At 40.5% G+C, this 21,084-nt stretch overlaps 1 protein-coding gene across 2 annotated transcripts in view; it reads left to right on the top strand.

The window, feature by feature from the left end:
• Anxa4 (annexin A4) overlaps positions 1-21,084 on the top strand; it is a 69,972-nt gene that overhangs the window by 46,671 nt on the left and 2,217 nt on the right. For both annotated transcript variants that reach the window (XM_046432362.2, XM_046432363.2), the window contains exons 3-12: positions 1,245-1,332; positions 4,931-5,025; positions 8,261-8,374; positions 9,743-9,833; positions 11,781-11,860; positions 13,784-13,840; positions 15,595-15,688; positions 18,326-18,421; positions 19,073-19,131; positions 20,763-20,885. In XM_046432362.2, the coding sequence (XP_046288318.1) occupies positions 1,245-1,332; positions 4,931-5,025; positions 8,261-8,374; positions 9,743-9,833; positions 11,781-11,860; positions 13,784-13,840; positions 15,595-15,688; positions 18,326-18,421; positions 19,073-19,131; positions 20,763-20,885 (897 nt within the window). The remainder of the gene's footprint in view (positions 1-1,244; positions 1,333-4,930; positions 5,026-8,260; positions 8,375-9,742; positions 9,834-11,780; positions 11,861-13,783; positions 13,841-15,594; positions 15,689-18,325; positions 18,422-19,072; positions 19,132-20,762; positions 20,886-21,084) is intronic.

The raw sequence follows: 21,084 nt of genomic DNA, 5'->3' as shown, positions 1-21,084 counted from the left end.
TATTAACTCATCGTCAATATTATTTCTTCTTTACTTACTTCCTCCTCTCTGTGTTCTTTGATAATGTATTTCCAATATCATTTCATCTGGAAGTTATTTCAATTCTATCAGAGTAAACGTCTTAACAATTAAAATATAACCATAGTGCCATTATCATATCTAAAAATCTCAAGATGCCTTAATGTCGTTAAATATCAACTCAGTGTTCAAGTATCCAATTGTCTCATAAACCTCTATTTTTTCTTTCTTATTGTTTGATTCAGGATTCAAATAAGGTTTACACAATCATGATTACTGATATGTCTTTTTAATCTCTTAAACTACAGTCCCCCTCCATCTCTCTCTCTCTCTCTCTCTCTCTCTCTCTCTCTCTCTCTCTCTCTTTTAATACCCTTTGCAATTTATTGAAGCAACTAAGTCTTTTTTTTTTTTTCCTGTACTGGGAATCCAAGCCAGGGCCTTGCACATGCTAGGAAAGTACTCTACCTCTGAGATATATGCACATCCCTTAAATCATTTGTTAAATAGTGTTTCTTAGTCTGGATTTTGCCGATTGCAATCTTTTGGTATGTTTTAACATTTTCCTCTTCTATTTGCTATAATTTTTTTTTTTATCTGGAGGCTTGATTGGATTCAGATTTGATTTTTCTTTCCTTTTTTGAGGGTATGAGACTACTTTGTAGTTGATGGTATAACTTCTTGTACCACTCACCTGCATCCCACCAACTCAGCCACAGTGACCTCTGGTTCTTTCTAGAAGCTACTTGCAGCCTCAGAACCTTTGCAGTAACTGTTTCCTCTGCCTGTAACACTTTCCCTCCATCTTTGCATGGTCAGCTGCTTCATGTCATTCAGCTCTCAGCCTAAGTGTCACTCATTTGAGCAGCCCATCCAGGCCCTCTCTATCTGCTTTGTAGCACTTCTCACCACCAGGCATTTTGTGTAGGTGCTGGTGGGGATTGAACCCAGAGCCTCATGCATGCTAGCAAGTACTCCACTAACTACATTCCCCAGCCCACCACCAGGCACTTCATAGAATATTTATTTATTGGCTTGTTTACACTCTGCCTCCCCTTGAACCAGAACATCAACTCCACAAGGGCAAGAGCCTCATTCACGGTCACTGCTGTATCCTCAACATACGGTCTGAGCCACCGTAGTTACTCAGCAACTATATGCTGAATGAGCTGCCTCTGTGTTGGTGAGATGCTGCTTCTCAGTCACCTCACTCTCTCTGTTCTCAGGCAACCAAAGGAGGTACCATCAAAGCTGCATCAGGATTCAATGCTGTTGAGGATGCCCAGACCCTGCGGAAGGCCATGAAAGGGCTGGGTAAGTGTCCTGCAGGAGGTGAATCCTCCCTTGTGTGTTTATAGGAGAATCACATGGGAGGATGCCATTTGCACTGGCAACTGGGAATAGGTTTCCCCTTAGGAAAACACAGTGAGGCCTGGGATGTAGCTCAGTGGTAGAGCACTTGCCTAACATGTGCAAGGCCCTAAGTTCCATTCCCAGAACCACAGAAGTAAAAAAGAAAGAAAGACCACGGGAACAAGTTGGCTTTGTAAGACAAATCGGATGGTAGGGCATTAAAAAATTCTCCACTTAATACAGAATTTTAAATTTAATGCACTCATAATGGATTTCTCCAGTTGCTTAAAGCTGCTGTTTGAATTATACCATAAACCTCTGTATAAAATGTTATGTATTTGTTTTCCAATAAGTGCTGGTCTGTGTATAGTGCCATAGCTTTACCAAGCACTGCCACAAACGTTATCCCATTGGATAGATACAACAAACCTGTGACTTAGTGCAAACGGCTATTGTCATTTTAGCCCGATTTTACAGATAGAAAACAGACCCAGAGAAGCCTAATAACTCTCACCAAGTCACATAATAGGTGCAACTGAGCTTTGGCTGGCTTGCTAGATGTGGTTCCCAGCCTCCAGCTCAGGCCTGCCAATTCTAAGTCCCTTGAGTTCCTCTGCTTGGAACTGGGTGAATGGCATAGCCACAGCACCACCAGCATGAATACAAGGAATTTTAGGTAAGAAGGCTGGTCGTGTCTTCCATGACACCGTCCTTCATTTATCTCCACCACCCCCAGAGCCACAGGCCTTGCCCTGAATGAGCAGAGTCAGGTGGAGAGCACTGTAGCTACCCTGGCCTAGTTCCTGCTGCCAAGACCTTGTCAGGGCACACTTTGGGTCAGAGAAGTGTCCCTTGGTTCTTAGCTATTATTTAGAATCTCTTTGAGATTTGGGTGAAATCCCTCAACCATGGTATCTAATTTCTCAATCTTTCTATCCAAAAAAGAGTTTATTTGACTTAACTTTGATGCTACTAATATTAACAGCAGCATTAACAAGAACAGCAAATTAGGCTGTACCATGAGTGGAGCATAAATATAGATGTTTTATGTGGATTATTTCCTTTTAACCCTGAGAGCAGTTCACTTCACTTATGAGAGAGAGGCTGAGGTGTAGGGAGATTAGCTGACTTGCCCAAGGTCTCAGAACTAATATGTGATATAGTCAGGATTCCAGGAAATTCCAGGTAGGCAATCTCAGGCCATCTGACTTCATAGCTGGAGTCTAGGCCCCTGTGCTCTCCTGCTGACCCCCTCTGAGCAGAACATTGCTCTGAGTCTATGTGTTCTTCTCAGTTTCTTTTTTCTTTCTTTCTTTTTTTTTTCCTCTTCTTGCTCTTTTTTCTCTTTTTCCTCCAAGTGAAATAGAAAACATACTGGACTCACCTATTGTTTTCAGATTCATCTTAATTATTTGGTATATAACATGAATATAATTTAGAGAAAATATTATATAGCACTTGGGATTCTCAAAACAAGAGTGGAGACATTTGGCAAAATCAACCCTTTTCAGTGGTTGCCTTGTGTGTGCCAATGAGAGGTTGGACTGTTGAAGGAGGAAGGATTATAACACCTAGTCATGGTGGTCAATTAGTGCATGGACATCACTGAGCTAGGCACAAAAAGATCTATGTGGGGATGCTACTTAGAAAGAGCCACCTGTACATTAGCATCCACATACCAGAGAGAACATTCCACCTTTTGTTTTGGGGGATTACCTTATTTTGCTTAGCGTGATATTTTCCAGCTCTATCCACTTACCTGCAAATGCCATCATTTTATCCTTCTTTATGGCTGAGTAATATTCCATTGTACATATCTTTCTTTTACATTTTCTTTATCCAAATACACTCTACTGTCATGTATATTTAAAAAGAAAAAGTTAAAAAGTCACTTCAAAAAAAAACATTAAAAAAATAAATACCAAAAAAGAAAAGAAAAAGAAAGAAAGCCACAGACATGGCAGGTAACAACCAATTCCAGAGTCATGACCCTAAGTGCAAAGGGCGAGGGAGACATCTAAACTGACAGGAAGCTGGGAGAATAGGGTGCGGTGTGGGTAGGTGGAGTACAATAATCCAAGAGCTAAATCTGTGAATGCAGCTGTACCTGGTGTCCTTTCCTTTGGGAAAGGAGAATGAATGAAAGATTGAGGAGAGCTTCCAAGGCCAGCCACAATCCTATGGGAAATCCAGCCACCAGGGGGAGCCATTGTGTATTTCCAAGCAGACGAGGAACATGGTGAGCTTTTCCTTTTAGTAAAAAGAATCTGGCATGACTCTGATAAGACTAATTAGAGGGTAAAAATATTGGTTAGCATTTTACAGTTGTCTAGGAAGAAATCCTGAAGCCCTTAATTGGAGTGGTAGTGCTAAGAGTCAAAAAGAGATCATGGATGCAAAAAAAAAAAGGTTGTATTTTTTTTGCATGACTTGGCAGGAAATTTAAATATGGAGGTTGATAAAAAAAAAAAATCAAAGCTATTTTGAGAATACAAACTTGGCCAACTGGAGGAAGGGTGGTGTCTTTCACAGAAATAGGAGATGAGAAAAAGGTAAGGAAACTTCTTCCTAGCTGAGAGTTCTGAAAGAGAAAAAGATGGTTGTGTCTTTTTTTTTTTCTCTTTTTTTAACACCAACAGAAAGTAGGCCCCTATCTTATGTGAACTTAAATTTCTCTAGCTTTACTCCCCATACCTCACATTTTTCCAGATCTCTAATCTTGCAAAGAATAACTATGGTAAACCTATATGTTTTTCATTTCATTCCAAAATAGTTCGATAGAAACACTTTTATAAATACCATCACAACTTTCCATAAGGCATAAACAATGAGGAAGCAGAAAAGTTACTAAATGTTCAGCTGTTAAAAAGATGAGGGGCCAGTTTGAAAATTAGCATAAAGTCCCCTTATAAAAAGCAAAACTTGGAACATTTCTAATGTTAAGGTTGGTTAAGATATTGTATCATGGGAACTTGTCTTTAGTTTTAAAAAGGGAACCATTGGAGATGGAGAAAGATAGCTCGAATGAAATGACAAACACAATCACTGTTTTAAATCACATTGAATACCGTGTCAGCCAGTTTAAACTCTGAGAAACACCCCATCTGAGAAATTAAATACAAGTTTGAATTTCTTCAAAAGGCATAGGAAAAACAGAAGAGGCAAAACCCTAGAAGACAGCAGATCTGAAAGACAAGAAGAGAATCCCAGAGAAGAATTTTCCTAGTTGATGTTTATTGGATATTGAGTAGGTGCTGGGCTTTGTGCTAAGTTCTTCGCTTTAGCCTTTGCAGTAACTTGGTGAGGGAAGTCCTGTAATCATTCACGTTTATAGATAAGGAAACTAATGCTTAGAGAGGTTAACTATTCTGCTAATTAAAGAAGCTAAGACTTAAACTTCCATCTGTATTCCAATAAAATAGACAAACGCTCAGAACAAGGACTTTTTTTCCGAGTAAGCAGTCTTACTACTGTTGGGGTAACTCCAGTGTCTGCAGAGGAACCAATTTTCCAATTTCATTCTCAAATCAGTCACTAATTGTCACCATCTTATCCCCAGGCACTGATGAAGACGCCATCATTGGAGTCCTCGCCTACCGCAACACGGCCCAGCGCCAGGAAATCAGAACAGCCTACAAGAGCAACATTGGCAGGGTAGGTGCAGCCTCTCTGCTCTATTCCTGTGACAGGGGACTTGTCAGGCAGCAGGGAAGCAGGACCTCTCCCAGAGGCACATGTCTGAAGGACCCTTTGTTTTAAAAGATGGATCCTTCATCTTGTTTAAAGATGTTCTTGTGCTGGGCGCAGTGGCACAGGCCTGTATTCCCAGCGGCTTGGGAGGCTGAGGCAGGAGGATCGCCAGTTCAAAGCCAGCCTCAGCAACTTAGCGAGATCCTGTCTCTAAATAAAATATTAAAAATGGCTGGGGATGTGGCTCAGTGGTTAAGTGCCCCTGGGTGTAATCCCTGGTACTGAAAAAAAAAAAAAAAAAAGATGTTCTTGAAGACAGTGGTTACTGGAGTCTGGGAAGTCTGTGATGAAGGCAGAGATGAAGGCAGGATGGGTACCTGGAAAGAGCTGGAGAGGAGGGATAAATTTTAACGTTCTGTAGCACAGAAGGATAACTATGGTTATTAATTAATTGAATATTTCAAAATAACTAGTCAAGAATATTTTGAATGTTCCAAACACAAAGAAATAATAAATATCCGAGGTGATAGATAGGCCAGTTATACTGATTTGGTCATTACACATTATCTACATGAATTGAAATGTCACACTGTACCCCATATATATTCATAATTACTAAACATCAATTAAAAACACTTAATATTGCCTGGGTGCTCCTGTCTGCAATCTCATCTACTCAGGAGGCTGAGACAGGAGGATGGCAAATTGGAGGATTGCCTTGGTAACTTAGTGAGACTGTCTTGAAGTAAAAAAATAAAAGGAGTTGAGGATGTAGCTCAGTGGTAGAGCACTCCTGGGTTTAATTTCTAGCACTGGAAAAAAAAAGTGTTTTCAAAAAATTTTTTTAAAAAGATATTCTTGGTAAGATGGTGATGACATAGACATCATTACCCTAGGTATATGGGGTGTGGTACTATATCGTGTACAACCAGAGAAATGAAAAGCTGTGCTGCAATTGTGTACAATGAATCAAAATGCATTCTGCTATTATATATACCTAATTAAAATAAATAAATTTAAAAAATAAAATATAGACATTTATCATATCATTTGCTCAATAAATGATTGGAAAATAAAATACCAAAACAAAACAAAACAAAAAGATATTCTTGGTATTCTCTACCATGCTCATCAAGAAGTGACTTTAGGGTTGAGTCAGACCTCAAGGCCAATCTTGATCCTTTTAAACAAAGTCCTCGACACAGGGCCTGGGTCTATGGCCTCAATCACTGCCCTTCAGAGCATTAGGCAAGGCTGAGCTTCCAGAGATGGTTTCTTGGCCCTGCAGATGAAGACTTGCCAAACCGACTAAAATATTCAAACTGGGGTGTTTTAAATAGTCTCTTCTAGGACGTAGTATCCTGACTCTTCCACCTAAATCTATTTGCAGAATATGTTCATTCCTTCAATGAGACTCAGTTGAGGGACACCCTCTTAAGTTCTAAAACAGGGATGTATGTGTGTTCACATATGTAAATGTATGTATGTGTTGTAGCTGATGGATTGGGAGAGTGTTCACTCCCCACATTTTCTCCTTTTGATTTGAATCCCACATCTCTCAGGAACTCTCTAGTCTTTGTTTTCATTGACTCATGCACCAGAATCTTTTCCATCAAGTCTCGCCATCACTTTGGAACACCCATGAGTATGGTTATTGAGGAAACCACATCAATGAGTGTCTCCAGACCCCAGAGTAGAGAGACTCTATGGCAAGTTTGCCTGTCCTTGAGAGATTTCACAGCCAGGCAAACTGAGGCTCCTTCTCAAAGAAAGGCACCTCCCTGTTGGGTAGGGCTGTGCTGGCCCAGCTGCTCCCCACAGCATCTGCTTGCAAACTCTGGGTATCCCTGTAGGAATGGGGCATCCATGATCAGAGTGGCTCTATATTCTGGACATTTTAAGCTCTTCTCCTTTTCCAAAGAAATTGAATGAGCACTAATAGGCATGAATGTGCACACGACAAGTGAACTTGAGACCAAAGTGGTGTTGCCACACACATTCAGGGGTGACAGCCAACCTGATGGTAAATTTGTTAAGATGGCCAACATTAACAGATCAACCAAGCACTAATTTATTTATTCATTTATTCAGTGTGTTTGGATGTAGGGTAAAAATACCCCTAAGAGACTGGCATAAAATATAGTGGGACTGGGTTTGTGAGAATCAGATAGCTGGATTTGAATAGCAACTCAGTTTTCATTGTCAGTTGATCTGAAGCAGGTTCTTAAACTCCCTGACCTGTTCTAGAAGGAAATGATTTTAATGTCTTTAGAATTTGGTTCTCTGTCCAAATAATTACACTTCTTTTTAGAAAGCAAGCCTTAATAATCACAGATGATCACAAAGATACAACTCAGTATCTTCCGTATATAACAGTGGAAAAATATAAACTTGGAACGTAGTGCATGTGTAGGAACCTCTGCAGCTGTTAAAAATGCCATAGGCAAATACTGACTTGGAAATATATTCCTGATTTATCATTAAGTAAACAATGCATTTCGGTTAGTGTCTGAGAGTATTTCCATCTCAGAGCCTCCTCACACCCTTCAATTATTGAGTCCTTTTTAAATTTGTGTGAGTTATATCTATTGGCCATGTCAGAAATTTAAAAAAAATGACATTTTAAGATATACAACTAACTTATTGAAAATAGTGAATATATTACTTACTACTCTAACACTTTTATGAGAAATAACTATTCAAGAAATGTGGTGAGAAGATTGGCGTTATTTAACATTTTGCAAATCTCCTTAATGTCCAGCTCCATGAGAGGCCTGGATTCTCATATCTGCTTGAGGTATATGAAGAAAAATCTGCTTGTGTAGACAGGCAGTTCTAGGCAGTGGGGAGTACTTGAATAGCCTTTGACATAACTGTAGATTTATAGATTTGTAATCTTTTTCCTTTTTTGTGGTGCTGGGGATCGAACCCCGGGCATTGTGCATGCGAGGTGAGCACTCTATCAACTGAGCTATATCCCCTGCCCCTAGATAGTAATCTTAAGAAAACTCCATTGTACACTCTTGAGAGAATGACAATTAAAAGGCAAATAACGTCTTAGTGTGATTGTGAAGATGGTTTTGACCTTGCTTGCCTCCTGGAAGGATGTTGGAGACCCCAAACATCCGGGTCCACCCTTGGAGAATGGCTGATTTTTTTTACTGCTGCAGCTAAGCAGGGCTGCTTTCTCTCACTGCAGGACCTGATGGATGACTTGAAGTCAGAACTGAGCGGCAAGTTTGAGCAGGTCATCATTGGCATGATGACACCCACTGTGCTGTACGATGTGCAGGAGCTGCGAAAGGCCATGAAGGTTCGTGCTTCTCCCCTTGTGCCCTCAGAGCTGTTGGTACCAACACGGACCGGTATCTCAAGAAACTGAGGCCGAGCCCTTCTGAGAGTGGGAGGATAAAGTATAGGAGAAAGGTTTTCCCTCATTATGACAACTTAAAAATGTTTCAGCAATTTTAATTTTAAAATTGTTTTTCTAAAATGTTAGACAATCAGCCGGGCATGGAGGCACACACCTGTAATCCCAGCAACTTGGGAGGTGGAGGCAGGAGAAGCACAAGTTTGAGGCCAGCTTCAACAACTTAGCAAGGCCCTAAGTAACTTTGTGCCTGTCTTAAAAAAAAAACAAAAAAACTATATAAATATATATGTATATGTACATATATGTATATGCATACATAAATAAAAAGGGATGTGGCTCAATGGTAAAACATTCCTAGGTTATATCTCCAATACAAAAAAAAAAAGTGGGGGGATCATTTGATCCTTCCTGTGACCTAGTAGGAGTGATTTTAACTGCCTGTTTATCTGCAGTGGTGGGATTTAGCCCAGGGCCTCGTGGAGGCTAAGCATGTACTTGTACCAGAAGGCTGTGTTCCACCCCCAACAGATATTTGTGCTTTGGGTGCAGTTCTAGAAACTTTATTGTTGTGCTAGGTACTTTTGAGGCATGGAACTTTGTGACAGTTCTCTGCTTAGAACTGACAAAAGACTTCTTGGCCTCCTTAGAAGACCAGTCAATCTACTGCAGCCTAGCCCAGGACTACAGATTTTCAACAACTCTAGTATGAAAATACACTTGACCCTCTGCAGCCATCTCAATAAACACTTGGCCTTGTGGAAGGCTCAGGGTGAGGCTCTGGGAAAGCAAAAAAGGTAACAAAGTCTTTGCCAGAAGATTCTGCCTTCAGGGAAGAAAATAAAAGAGGTAAAGGAAAGATTAAGCCCGCAGAGGGCAGAAATAGTATCTATCCTGACACAGTAACCAACATATGGTAAACATTCTATAAATATTTGTTATTACTGATAATGATCTGGTAAAAACATTGGGTTTGGGGTATTTAAAAGATAACAAATCCTGTTGCTAGAACCCATGGGTTTGTATTTATCCTCTGCAGGTTCATAGCTGTATTCCTTCTGTGTTTGGGACACAATTTTTAATTTTTATTTTGCAGATAGACATGCAGTTAAAATCACTCATACTGGGTCACAGGAAGGACCAAATGATTCCCTTCTTTTTTAAAAATATATATTGGAGATATAACCCAGGGGTGTTTTAACTGATACATAAAAATATAAATATAAAATATAAATATAAAAATACAAACAAATTATACTTCAGCCTTGTAAACTGGCTCATACTTCCCTCTCCTCTGGTTTTCATATTTAGGGAGCCGGCACAGATGAAGGATGCCTGATTGAGATCCTGGCCTCCCGGACCCCAGAGGAGATCCGTCGCATCAACCAGGTTTACCAGCAGCGTATGTAACATCCTCAATGGCCCTGGCTGATGTTTTGCCCTGATTTAAGAAAGAGATTAGCAGCAAGTGGTTATCCAGTGGTTACACTCCTCTCTTGGACACACTGATCATGAGGAATCCAAACTCTCTTTTGAAGCAGACCCCTGTCTACGCAAATGACTAGCTATTGGCATCATTAAGACTTTTTAGGGAAGGACGCCACTCTGCTTAGGCTACCCCAGTGCAGTGTTTTTTTTTACCCTAAATGTTGGAAAGTTGTTCTTTATAACCAAGCAAAGAACCAAAGGTGGTTGTTCAAAATGCTGGCACCAGTTAGGCGTGTGGTAGTAGATTATAATCCCAGTGACTCAGGAGGCTGAGGCAGGAGGAACGCCAATTTATGGCCAACCTCAGCAAATTAGTGAGGTCCTAAGCAACTTAGTGAGACTCTGACTCAAAAAATAAAAAGAGCTGGGGACAAGACTCAGTGGTAAAGTGCCTCTGGGTTCAATCACTAGTTCAAAAAAAAAAAAAATGCTGATACCAGTGATTCTTAGCATTTTAAGCAATGGCCTAGAGGCACTCACTGGCCCAATTTCTGACCTCCAGCCTGGACTATATTTCCTCTATCCATCTCGGAATACTGGCCACTTATTCCCCTCTTAGAAACTTCCAGAAGACAATGTGTAGGAAAATTCTTTAAAAAAGTACTTGCCTCCCTCTTGATAGATTTATGTTTACGTTGGTGACATGCATTTGCCAAGATTCATGGAACTGTGCACTTAAAATTTTTACGTATCACTACATACATATTTTACCTCAACAACATGTAAAAACAAAGTGCCTGAGCATTTTCTTATTTTTTTTACTCTAAATAAATAAATTTACACTAAAAATTGTAATGCCAGTTGGCCCTAAAAATAGAAAAAAAAATTCACAAAGGATTAGATTCTGTTTATTCAGTATTTTTTTAAATATTTTTTTTTAGTTGTGGTTGGACACAATACCTTTATTTTATTTACTTATTTTTATGTGGTGCTGAGGATTGAACCCAGTGCCTCACGTGTGCTAGGCGAGTGTTCTACTGCTGAGCCACAACCCCAGTCCCTATTCAGTATTTTTTATATTAGCTAAACATGTCCAGTTGTTGTAGATTGCACCAGTTATAGTAGATTGGCTAAACAATATAGGGTACACTTACACAACGTATAGCATATCAATAAATCTTATATTGCAAAATTATTAGATCATATTAAGTGATGTGGTATACAGGTAAGTGAAAAAAGACAAGTCAAAAAATAATATGCTATGATACCATTTTTAAGAAAAGAAAATAATGCGTGTATGTAGGAGGAAAATTATAAAATATTTTTATCAAAAATGTGATGAGTGATTATGATTTCTGGGTGATTAGATTATGGTAGAGTTTCCTCCCCTCTGTTTTATTTTTTTTCCCCTAAATTCTCTCCAATCAACATGTATAACTTTTGTAGAAAGAAAACAGCACAGTAAGAGCTTGTGGAAATTCTAAACCTTGGGAGTTTGGAATTAGCACCCTGATCCCCGCTCTGCCCTGCAGAGGGTTGGAGCCCCTCCTGGGAGACCTCCCAGAACCTGTCCCCAAAAGGCTGCTCTAGATGCTTCCCTCTGTGATGTGGAGGCCATTCGCAGCAGCCAGTCAACCACTTTCCAAACAGAGCCCTGGACACTAGGAACCAGAAAAGGGTTTTGGCCCCCTCCTCAACTCCCCTCTTTTAAGGAACACAGATATCTCCTTTCTACTATAATAACTCTATCTTGATCATTTTACCAGAGTTTAGCTTTTAAAAACCTGTGTACAGGGGAGAAACCTTGACATGAGCTGCTTGGTAAATAAGCTATTCTTGGAGGGACAGACCTCCCCGGAAGGTGACACAAGGTGGGACAGGACACTTTATTCTTATGTAGCTAATCCTACTCTCTTGCTAGAATATGGACGGAGCCTTGAAGATGACATTTGCTCGGACACATCCTTCATGTTCCAGCGAGTGCTGGTGTCTCTGTCAGCTGTAAGTCTCCACCTCTGTCTTTGACTTCTGATGGGGGACAGGTTTCGTTGACATGTTCACTCTCCTTTCCCTTTGCCAGGCTTTATTCACAGGCCTCTTTGTTATTTCTCTTCCAGAGACCCTGGCTAGTCCTGTGTGCCCTTTTGTTCTACTCTATTTATATTTATGTTATCATAAAGGGATATGTCAGGTATACAAGTTGTTATAAGGCAAGAAAAAATTAAATACCAAAGAAGAGGCACATAGCAAGAGGAAGACTCAAGGAGACATTCTGGATGCAGAAACAGAGAAAAGCCTTCACAGCAGGGATGCTGGTTCAAAGATTTATAGGATCAGGGACTTCCAAGAGGAGGGTGGGTGCATTCCAGGAAGGAAGAACAGCAAGAACAACAAAAACAAGTCAAGGAGACAGGAAATACTGTGTGTTTAGGAGGTGATTGGCTGAATAGTCAGGCTGGCGGTTCTAGAAGGGAGCTGGAAGGATGGACTGTGAGTCCTACACTGGGAGGAGTGTTTTCCTTTGTCTGGAGAGTAGTAGGGAGTAGGTTTGGGAAAAGCAGCTGATGTGATGCTGATGGTGATGGGAGAGGGATGTGATTAGAATTGTGTTTTCTAAAAGAGGAATGTCATCGTAGCGTGTGGGATCAACAGGGGCAAAGAACTTGAGGCTGGGAGACCAGGTGGAAAGTTACATCTGTGTTCCGGATGAGACCTAAAGCAGGACTGGGCTAGGGTGGGAGCAGGGCGGCCAACAAGAGAAGACAAAGCTCTAGATACCTCACATGACCCCCAGCTTTGTCCCTGCCCTCCTTCCTGAGTATGAGGCTTGTGTTTTCCAGTGCTTTTTAGATGCTTCCTCTTGGGTATTCGACTATCACTTCAAATTGCTCCTAAACTAAACCCAAGCCAGGCATGATGGTGCATGCCTGTAATCCCAGCGGCTTGGGAGGCTGAGATAGGAGGATCACAGTTCAAAGCCAGCCTCAGCAACTGAGCAAAAGGCCCTAAGCAACTTAGTGACACCCCGTCTCTAAATAAAATATATTAAAAGAGCTGGGAATGTGGCTTAGTGGTTGAGTGCCCCTGGGTTCAATTCCCAATATCAAAAAACAAAACAAAAAACCTAAACCCAAAATAATTTTCTCTCCAAACTAACTCTTTCTCCTCACTCACTTGCCCCATTCTATTCATGCAACATCCTGAGCAGAACCCTAGAGATCATCTCCACCTTCCATTTCACCCTTGTCTCTGATATTTTACTTCCACAATATTTGCCTGTTTCTCTTATGTCCTTCCCATATTTTCCTTTCCTCCCATATTTGCCATCCTGAGGAACCATACTTAGACCACAGAATATTGAGGAAGCCCAGCACTAAAAAATAGTCTAAAAAACTTGAAGAGAGCAGCCTATTCTGTTGCTCTTTGGCATTCCTGGAGGCCTCCCCTCTGCCTCCCATGAGCTGGGGTTGTTGGTGTGAGTGTGTGAGATGTTTCCTGTGCTCCTCCAATCCCACCACAGGTTCCAGATTCTCTTGACTCTCCTCTGTTCCAACCCCTTTTTCACCAAAGTTGATAGGAATAGATTGAACAAGTTAGGCAGCGAATCAGCTGGGAAGACAGATGCAGTGGGAGGAGCTAGGGGAGGGAGGGGAGAGTAGAGGGAGCTGTCATTCTCTCATTGGCGCAGCATGGGGGCCACAATGGGGTACCTGATAACGCTGGCAACATTCTTTACACACAGATCAGAGCCACGGTAGCAGCGCAGGCATATTCAGAGGACATCTGTCCTGCCTCCCTAGTCCCGAAGTTGCAGCCTTGTAGTTACATTACTGTGTCCTTGGGTTCCTGAGCCTTCTATCTTCATTTTCCAGAATCTTCATGAATGCTCTCTCATTCTCTTTGGTTTGTTTTTCTCATCCTCAGGGTGGCAGGGATGAGGGGAATTTCCTGGATGATGCTCTCATGAAACAGGATGCCCAGGTGGGTAGAACTGCAGCTTCCTTCTCCCAGTTTTCATCTCTGCCAGTAAGACAATTCTGAGTCGGTGGACATCCTCTTCTGTTTCAGAGTATATTAGCCAGGCTAGGATAGATGATGAAAAAAAAAAAAGTGCCACAGATGACCTTTAATAGCAGAGGTTTTGTGCAGAAGTACTTGGGACTTGGGGGTGATACTGGACTTCATTATACCTGAACTCCTGGATCCTAGACTTCTTGACACTGGGTCATTGTGTGTCAAGCCCAGAGAATCACTGGGTATCTTCTGAATCACTTGAAGCTGGAAGGACCCACCTTTGTCTATTTACTTTGTATTTCTATTTCCCCAAAGAGGACATTCAGTAGGACTTGTGTAAAACAGTTTGGCACAGCATATATCCTGAGGGATAAAATTAATACCAAACCCCAAAAGGCAGATGATTCATTCCCTGGTACCAACCACCAAGACCAGATAACACTAAAAATAATAGCTCATAAAAGTGGCTTCTTCCCAGGTCCTTACACTGCCCTAGGATTTAACATTAAATATATCATCAAATCCTTGCAATGCCCTGGCAGTTGAGCATTGCAATCCTCATTTTATAGACAAGGAATTTGAGGCGCAGAGAAAAGATCCTATACTCTTTTTCTTTTTTTTTTTAGAGAGAGAGAGGCGAGGGAGGGAGGGAGGGAGAGAGAGAGAGAGAGAGAGAGAGAGAGAGAGAGAGAGAGAGAGAGAGAGAGAAATTTTTAATATTTATTTTTTCAGTTTTCGGTGGGCACAACATCTTTATTTTATTTTTATGTGGTGCTGAGGATCGAACCCAGCACCCGCACATGCCAGGCGAGTGCGTTACCGCTTGAGCCACATCCCCAGCCCTAGATCTTATACTCTTAACCAATACACAACCATAGTAAGAAATTGGTTCTACTCCAATGTGGTATGAACCACTATGGTTTATGCAGAAGAGAACCTGTTGCTTTCATTAGAGAGAGGGGGGTATGTGTGTGGCTTGGGCTTCTCAAAGTGTGGCTGCTGGGTTTCAAGAAGGGGCACCCCAAAAGCAATCATTCCCATAGAACCAGTAGAAGCTTCGTTATTATTTATACTTCAGCCTCAGAAATCAGTGTCACTTCCACTGTACTTTATTAATTGAAGTCGTGTATTAGGGATTTCCAAGAAACAGAACCAATAAGGTGCATAGGTACATGTGTGTGTGTGTGAATATACACATATTTATAGGTTTACATACATCCATATATTCCTTAATTCACAAGGGGATTGTGTCCCAGTGAACCTATTGCAAGTTGAAAATAAATTTTAAGTTGAAAATGCATTCAATACACTAAACCTACCAAACACCCTAGCTTAGCAACACATTCCACTATAGCGTATTGGTTGTTTATACTAATGATTTTGTGGCTGTCTGGGAGAGTTACTGCTGCAGCTGCTCAACTGCAGTAAAGTATACTGCTTATGGCCCAGGGGAGGATCAAAATTCAAAGTATAGTTTCTACTGAACACGTATCACTTTTGCACCATTTTAAAGTTGGAAAATCATAAGGCAAACCATTGTAAGCCAGGAACCCTCTATTAACAGAGAGAAAGGGAGGGGAGTGTGTGTGTGTGTGTGTGTGTTCCCTCTCCAACCAACAAAATTAAACAGCCAGATCAACTCTTTGAAGTTCTTGAAATATTTGCACATGTCCTGAAATGTCTTCTTTGGTGTTTCAAATTTGTGCTTTGTTTGGCTTCAGGACCTGTATGAGGCTGGAGAGCAGAGATGGGGGACAGATGAGGTGAAATTTCTATCTGTTCTCTGTTCCCGGAATCGAAATCATCTGTTGCATGGTAGGCACTTATCTCACTTCCCAAAGAAACTCTTTGAAAGACGGTGAAAACTGGCCCATAAATAATTGATAACCTTTTTCCCTTTGATGCAAAAAAAAACACAAGTGTACTGAACCATCTCAGGTTCTTACCTTGGAAATGTTATGAGTCCAATGACATGAATGAGGGCTAATTTCTGAAAAAATAATTATGAACAACTAATACATATGCAATGTATTTATAGAAATTTGGCATTCCTGTTCCTAGGAAAACAATCATCACAGCCATCCCTTTCTCTGAAGCAGCCCCAAGACTTCCATTTTTATTGAGTTATATAAGAAAATAATCTTTGTACATCAGGAAGAAATAAAATAGAAGTGTTCATTTATATTTATTCCTGTTTAACATCCATGCTGGGTACCTAAAAGAAGTGATTTCTCTAGAGGTTATGTTGCATAAGATGAAGAGTGGATAATTTCAAATTTTATTTCCTATGTGTGATGTTTCTAATTTGTTTCTGATAATTCTGAACTTCATAATGAGCTTTTAATGTCTGCAGGGGAAAGATTATAAAACTGTGGAGCATTTGTTGTCAGGGTTTTATATCCTTCTTGTAAACAGAAATAAGGATTTAATAGGATATTTCATCTTTTATGTAAACTTTTTGAGTCTTTACGTACATCATAATTTTACAAACCCACATACCCTTATCACACACACAGATTTACAAAACTTGTGGGGTTTGAGAGGAATGAGTTTGCTAAATTGAAAACAGAGTAATTGAAAAGTATAACACAGTTGTACTTTTTGAAGTTGTAATTATTACAGCTATTCTTCAGTGACAAAAAAAATAAGCAATTACTTCTCTTAATAAACATCATGGGCTACCATGAGATGCACCAACTCGTGGCTCAGCTACTCATTTCATTGCCTTCCATGGTCTGATTACAAATAACACAAATCTCCCCCTGGTGGTATTTTTCCAAAACTGCAGTTTCCTCTAAAGTTGATGTAGTGCATTTGTAAAAAATTTCCCTTCCAGGCACACAAGTCAATAGTTGGACGGTTATAAAATAACTGCTTGTAAGTCACTAAAAATGCTTGGGGTTTTTTTTTTTTTTGGTGGTACTAGGGATTGAACCCAGGATCTTGTGCATGCTAGGCAAGCACTCTACCAATTGAGCTATATCCCCAGCCCCCTAGAGAAAATACTTTAAGCACTATTTGGATAAAGAAAGCATCAGAAATTGCTTACCAACCAACAGTAATGGCATGCATACCTGTAATCCCAGCGGCTCAGGAGGCTGAGGCAGAAGGATCTGGAATTCGAAACTAGCCTCAGCAAAACTGAGGCGCTAAACAACTCAGTGAGACCCTCTCTAAATAAAACACACACACACACACACACACACATACACACACACACACACACGCGCGCGCGCGCGCGCGCGCATGGCCTGGGGATGTAGCTCAGTGGTTGAATATTCCTAAATTCAATCCCCAGTACCCGCCCTCACTGCCACCCCATAAAAAGTGTGTCAATTAGATTATTTGATTCCAAGCAACATATACTGACTCCAATTAAATAATATGGATTGGGGCCAGAAGGAAAATAGAAAATAATACAGGTGGCTCACAAAATTGAAGGGAGAGTTGAACAACTTGATGAAGAACAGAAATGAAGGCAGTTCTGGGAACCTCCCTAGAAATTAGTCATGGCTTTTATTTTTAAGGCACGATTTGCCAATGCATTAAAAAATGATGATTTTTGAACCCCTACTCAGATTGTATGAGTTGGAATCTCTGAGAGTGACACTCAAAAATTTGACAGGTTTGAGAAGTGATTCTTATGTTCTTTGAGGGTAAGATGACTTAGTGCTTTTGGCCATCCCCTTGATATGCTCAATTTAAAAATTCCCAGGAGGGCAAGTCTGATGGAGCTGACCAGATGAACTGCTCCCTTGTTTGGTTTTGGTTGAGGTTATGGTGTATGTTGTTGGGTATGGGTGTCCTTTCACTGACAGCCCATAAGAATCATATCCATAGGGGCAAGACAGCAAGCCAAAGAAGGTGATGTTAAGAGATCTGCTCTAAGAAGGCTCCAGAAGAAGACAGCAGGAGAGAAAGACATGTTTATCACATTCAAAAATACTTGGCAAAAAAGCAAGAAAAAAAGTTTTTAATTATGCTAAAATCTATTAAAAGATGCAACCGGCTGTTATCAACTGTGACTCAGTTTTGAAGAGGCTGAAGTGCTCTAGTTTTGATGAGCCAAAAGGAAGATGAACACACAGGTGATTGCCAAAGTCAGAATTACAAAGAGACACATTCTGCATATTAAGGAAGCAATGAGGAAAGAAAGCAAACATCTCCAGAGGTTGTCTCCATTTTAAATGTAAGGCAACAGGGTCCCAGAAAAGGAAAGGCACTTGCCTGATGTCCTCCAAGAATCATGGTGCTCTTTCCTCCTTGCCTTCAGCCATTCCACTGGGCCATCTCCCTACTGAATTCTCACCCACATTGTTAATTAGCTTCCCCTTGAAATATGCCAAAGAATAAATAGTGTAAACTAATTAAAAGATGCTCATTCTCTCCACAAGGTTTAGTTTCCTCTATTCTTTTTTATTGTTGATAATGTCATTTTGTTGTTGCTTGTAGTGTTTGATGAATACAAAAGGATATCACAGAAGGATATTGAAGAGAGTATTAAATCTGAGACATCTGGTCATTTTGAAGATGCTCTGCTGGCTATAGGTAAGCTGGTAGGGAGTGGGGAGAGGAGACACAAATGTCTATAGACTTTTCCTCTTGTTGCCAGTTTCTTGGGGATATAGAATTTTATTTTTCAGAAATTAAAGTTGTTTAAATCAATCATGGGGTGTTCCAGATTTTACCGGAATATTATATACAACCTGATTGCTATTGTTTTATGTGGTTTATATTTTTGATATCTTCTTTGATAGCTTTTATAATTCATTATGTGAAAGATAATTTTATACTAGATGTATCTTGCATGTCTGTGAATGGCTGGAACTAATAATTGTCTCATATTGTAAAGATCATAATCATTTTTGAAACTACATGCCACCTTTTGCTTTTGTGGCCTCTACTAATTACTTCTCTAGGACCTTTATGGTAAATTGAGAATGTTTGCCATCCCAGGAAATGCCTAGAGTGTAGCCTGTGTTCTTGAAACGTTAGGCTAGAAATTTCTCCATCAAAGTAATCAAGAGCTGTTTCTTGATACTTTGTAGAAACTGAGGGAACTAGCGTAAATTTCTCCATCAAAGTAATCAAGAGCTGTTTCTTGATACTTTGTAGAAACTGAGGGAACTAACGTCCGTTTCTTTCTCTTAGGTCATATATATATAATCATTTCATTTCTTTTTGTTTTTCTCTTGACAGTAAAATGCATGAGGAATAAATCTGCATATTTTGCTGAAAGGCTTTATAAATCTATGAAGGTAAATGGCCTTATTTTTTAACATCTCAATGATTTGGGCACATCTTGTGTCACCTTAGGTTTACTTATATTCCCCCAAATTTTAGCCTGAAATATTCAATTCAATTTGTATATACTTCACTGAGTGGTGCTACTAATAATACCAAGTGGTATTTATTGAGTAAATAACATCTCCAGAGGTTGTCTCCATTTTAAATGTGTGGATCACTGTCATTCCCCAGCCCCCACCCCACCTTCAGGTCCTGGGAATGAACCCAGGGCTTTGTGCTCTAGTAGTATGTAGCAGGCAAGAGCTTTACCACACTCCCAGCCCCCAATCACTGTTCTTTTTTTATGCTTATGTTAGTACATTATAGTTATACATAATAGTTGTGTTCATTTTGACATAATCCTACATGAATGAGATTTAATTTGCCCCATTTGAGTCCCTGGTGCCTCTTCTTTTCCTCTCCCCTCCTCATTCCTCTTTCTCTACCGATCTTCCTTCTATTTATTTCAAAATCACTATTCTTTTTTTAAAAATTTTTTTAGTTGAAGATAGACACAATATCTTTATTTTTATTTATTTGTTTTTTTATGTGGTGCTGAGGATCGAACCTGGGCCTCACATGTTTGAGGCAAACACTCTACCACTGAGCTACAACCCCAGCCCTCAAATCAGTATTCTTTTTTTTTTTTTTTAGTTGTAGTTGGACACAATACCTTTATTTTATTATGTGGTGCTGAGAATCGAACACAGGGCCCCACATGTGCTAGGTGAGCATTTTACCTCTGAGCCACAACCCCAGCCCCAGTATTCTTAATTCTTTATATGTACGGATTAATTTTATTTCCACAACTTTAGGGGGAAGGTACTATTATCAAAACCCCCCATTTTACAGATGAGGAAACTGAGGCACAGAGAGAATATGCAATTTGCCCAAGGTCCTCAGTGAGGAAGTAGTGAAGCAAGGATGCAAACTCTGCCAGTCTAGCTCCAGGGCCCATGCTCTTAACCCATGGATGCACCCATGCTGGGGTCCATGAGAGGTGCAGGAGAGATCAAAATGTAGCCCTTGCTCTCAAAGAACATCTGGCCTTATAGGGAGGCAAGTATGTGAAAAACATCAATAACACAGAACGAAAGACAGCAGTCGAAGGTCCAAATATTATAGGAACAGGGAGGAAAGGGTGGGATTTGTTTTTCAATATTTGTTTTTGTGGGGGAGGGGAGGATACAAAAAGAAAATATAAATAAATTGGGGACTGAGGGTAGAGCTCAGTGGTACAGCATATGACTCAGGTCCTCCTGCATTCCATTCCCAGCACCAAAAAAATAAAGTGGTGTATTTGAGCAGGACCTTTAGGAAAGTTTACATGGGAGAAAAGAGGACTCATGGAAGGTAAAGCAGACAGGCTGGGTCAGGACAGCACAGCATATGTCTCTAGAAGGCAAAGAGTAACTTTGGGTTTGAATATAGAGTATTGGAAAAGTAAATTGGGAGGTCCTTGAATCCCATGGTGAAGGCCCTCAAGACTGTGAAGCAAAGGACACCAAAGGAAAGTTACCCATCCCTTGCCTTGCCAGACAGGAGAAGAGCACTCTGAAAACCAGCTGGCCTTTCCTACTGAGGGATCTGTTTTCTTCCTTAGGGCTTGGGCACTGATGATGACACCCTCATCAGAGTGATGGTTTCTCGAGCAGAGATTGACATGCTGGACATCCGGGCAAATTTCAAGAGGCTCTATGGAAAGTCTCTGTATTCTTTTATCAAGGTGGGTCACAGCAGCCTTGCCTTGGCCCAGGGGAAAGTGCCATAGAAGGAATGGGGCCTCTGATCTCAGCATTTAGAACTCCAGGTCCCCTTTTTCTTGGCATCTGTCATTTCCCATACAAATGGGCCTCCACTTGAGATATTTCCAGACTCTCTTCTTTCACACACATCTTTAAACCTTTGCCAGGTTATAAGCTGGT

This window comes from Marmota monax, unplaced genomic scaffold (assembly GCF_021218885.2).
Source record: "Marmota monax isolate L192 unplaced genomic scaffold, Marmota_monax_Labrador192_F-V1.1 WCK01_AAM20220418_F8-fsc00106, whole genome shotgun sequence".
NCBI classification, from domain to species: Eukaryota; Metazoa; Chordata; class Mammalia; order Rodentia; family Sciuridae; genus Marmota; species Marmota monax.
Note: the sequence above shows the minus strand (reverse complement) of the source record. Positions and strands in the feature narration are given on the sequence as shown.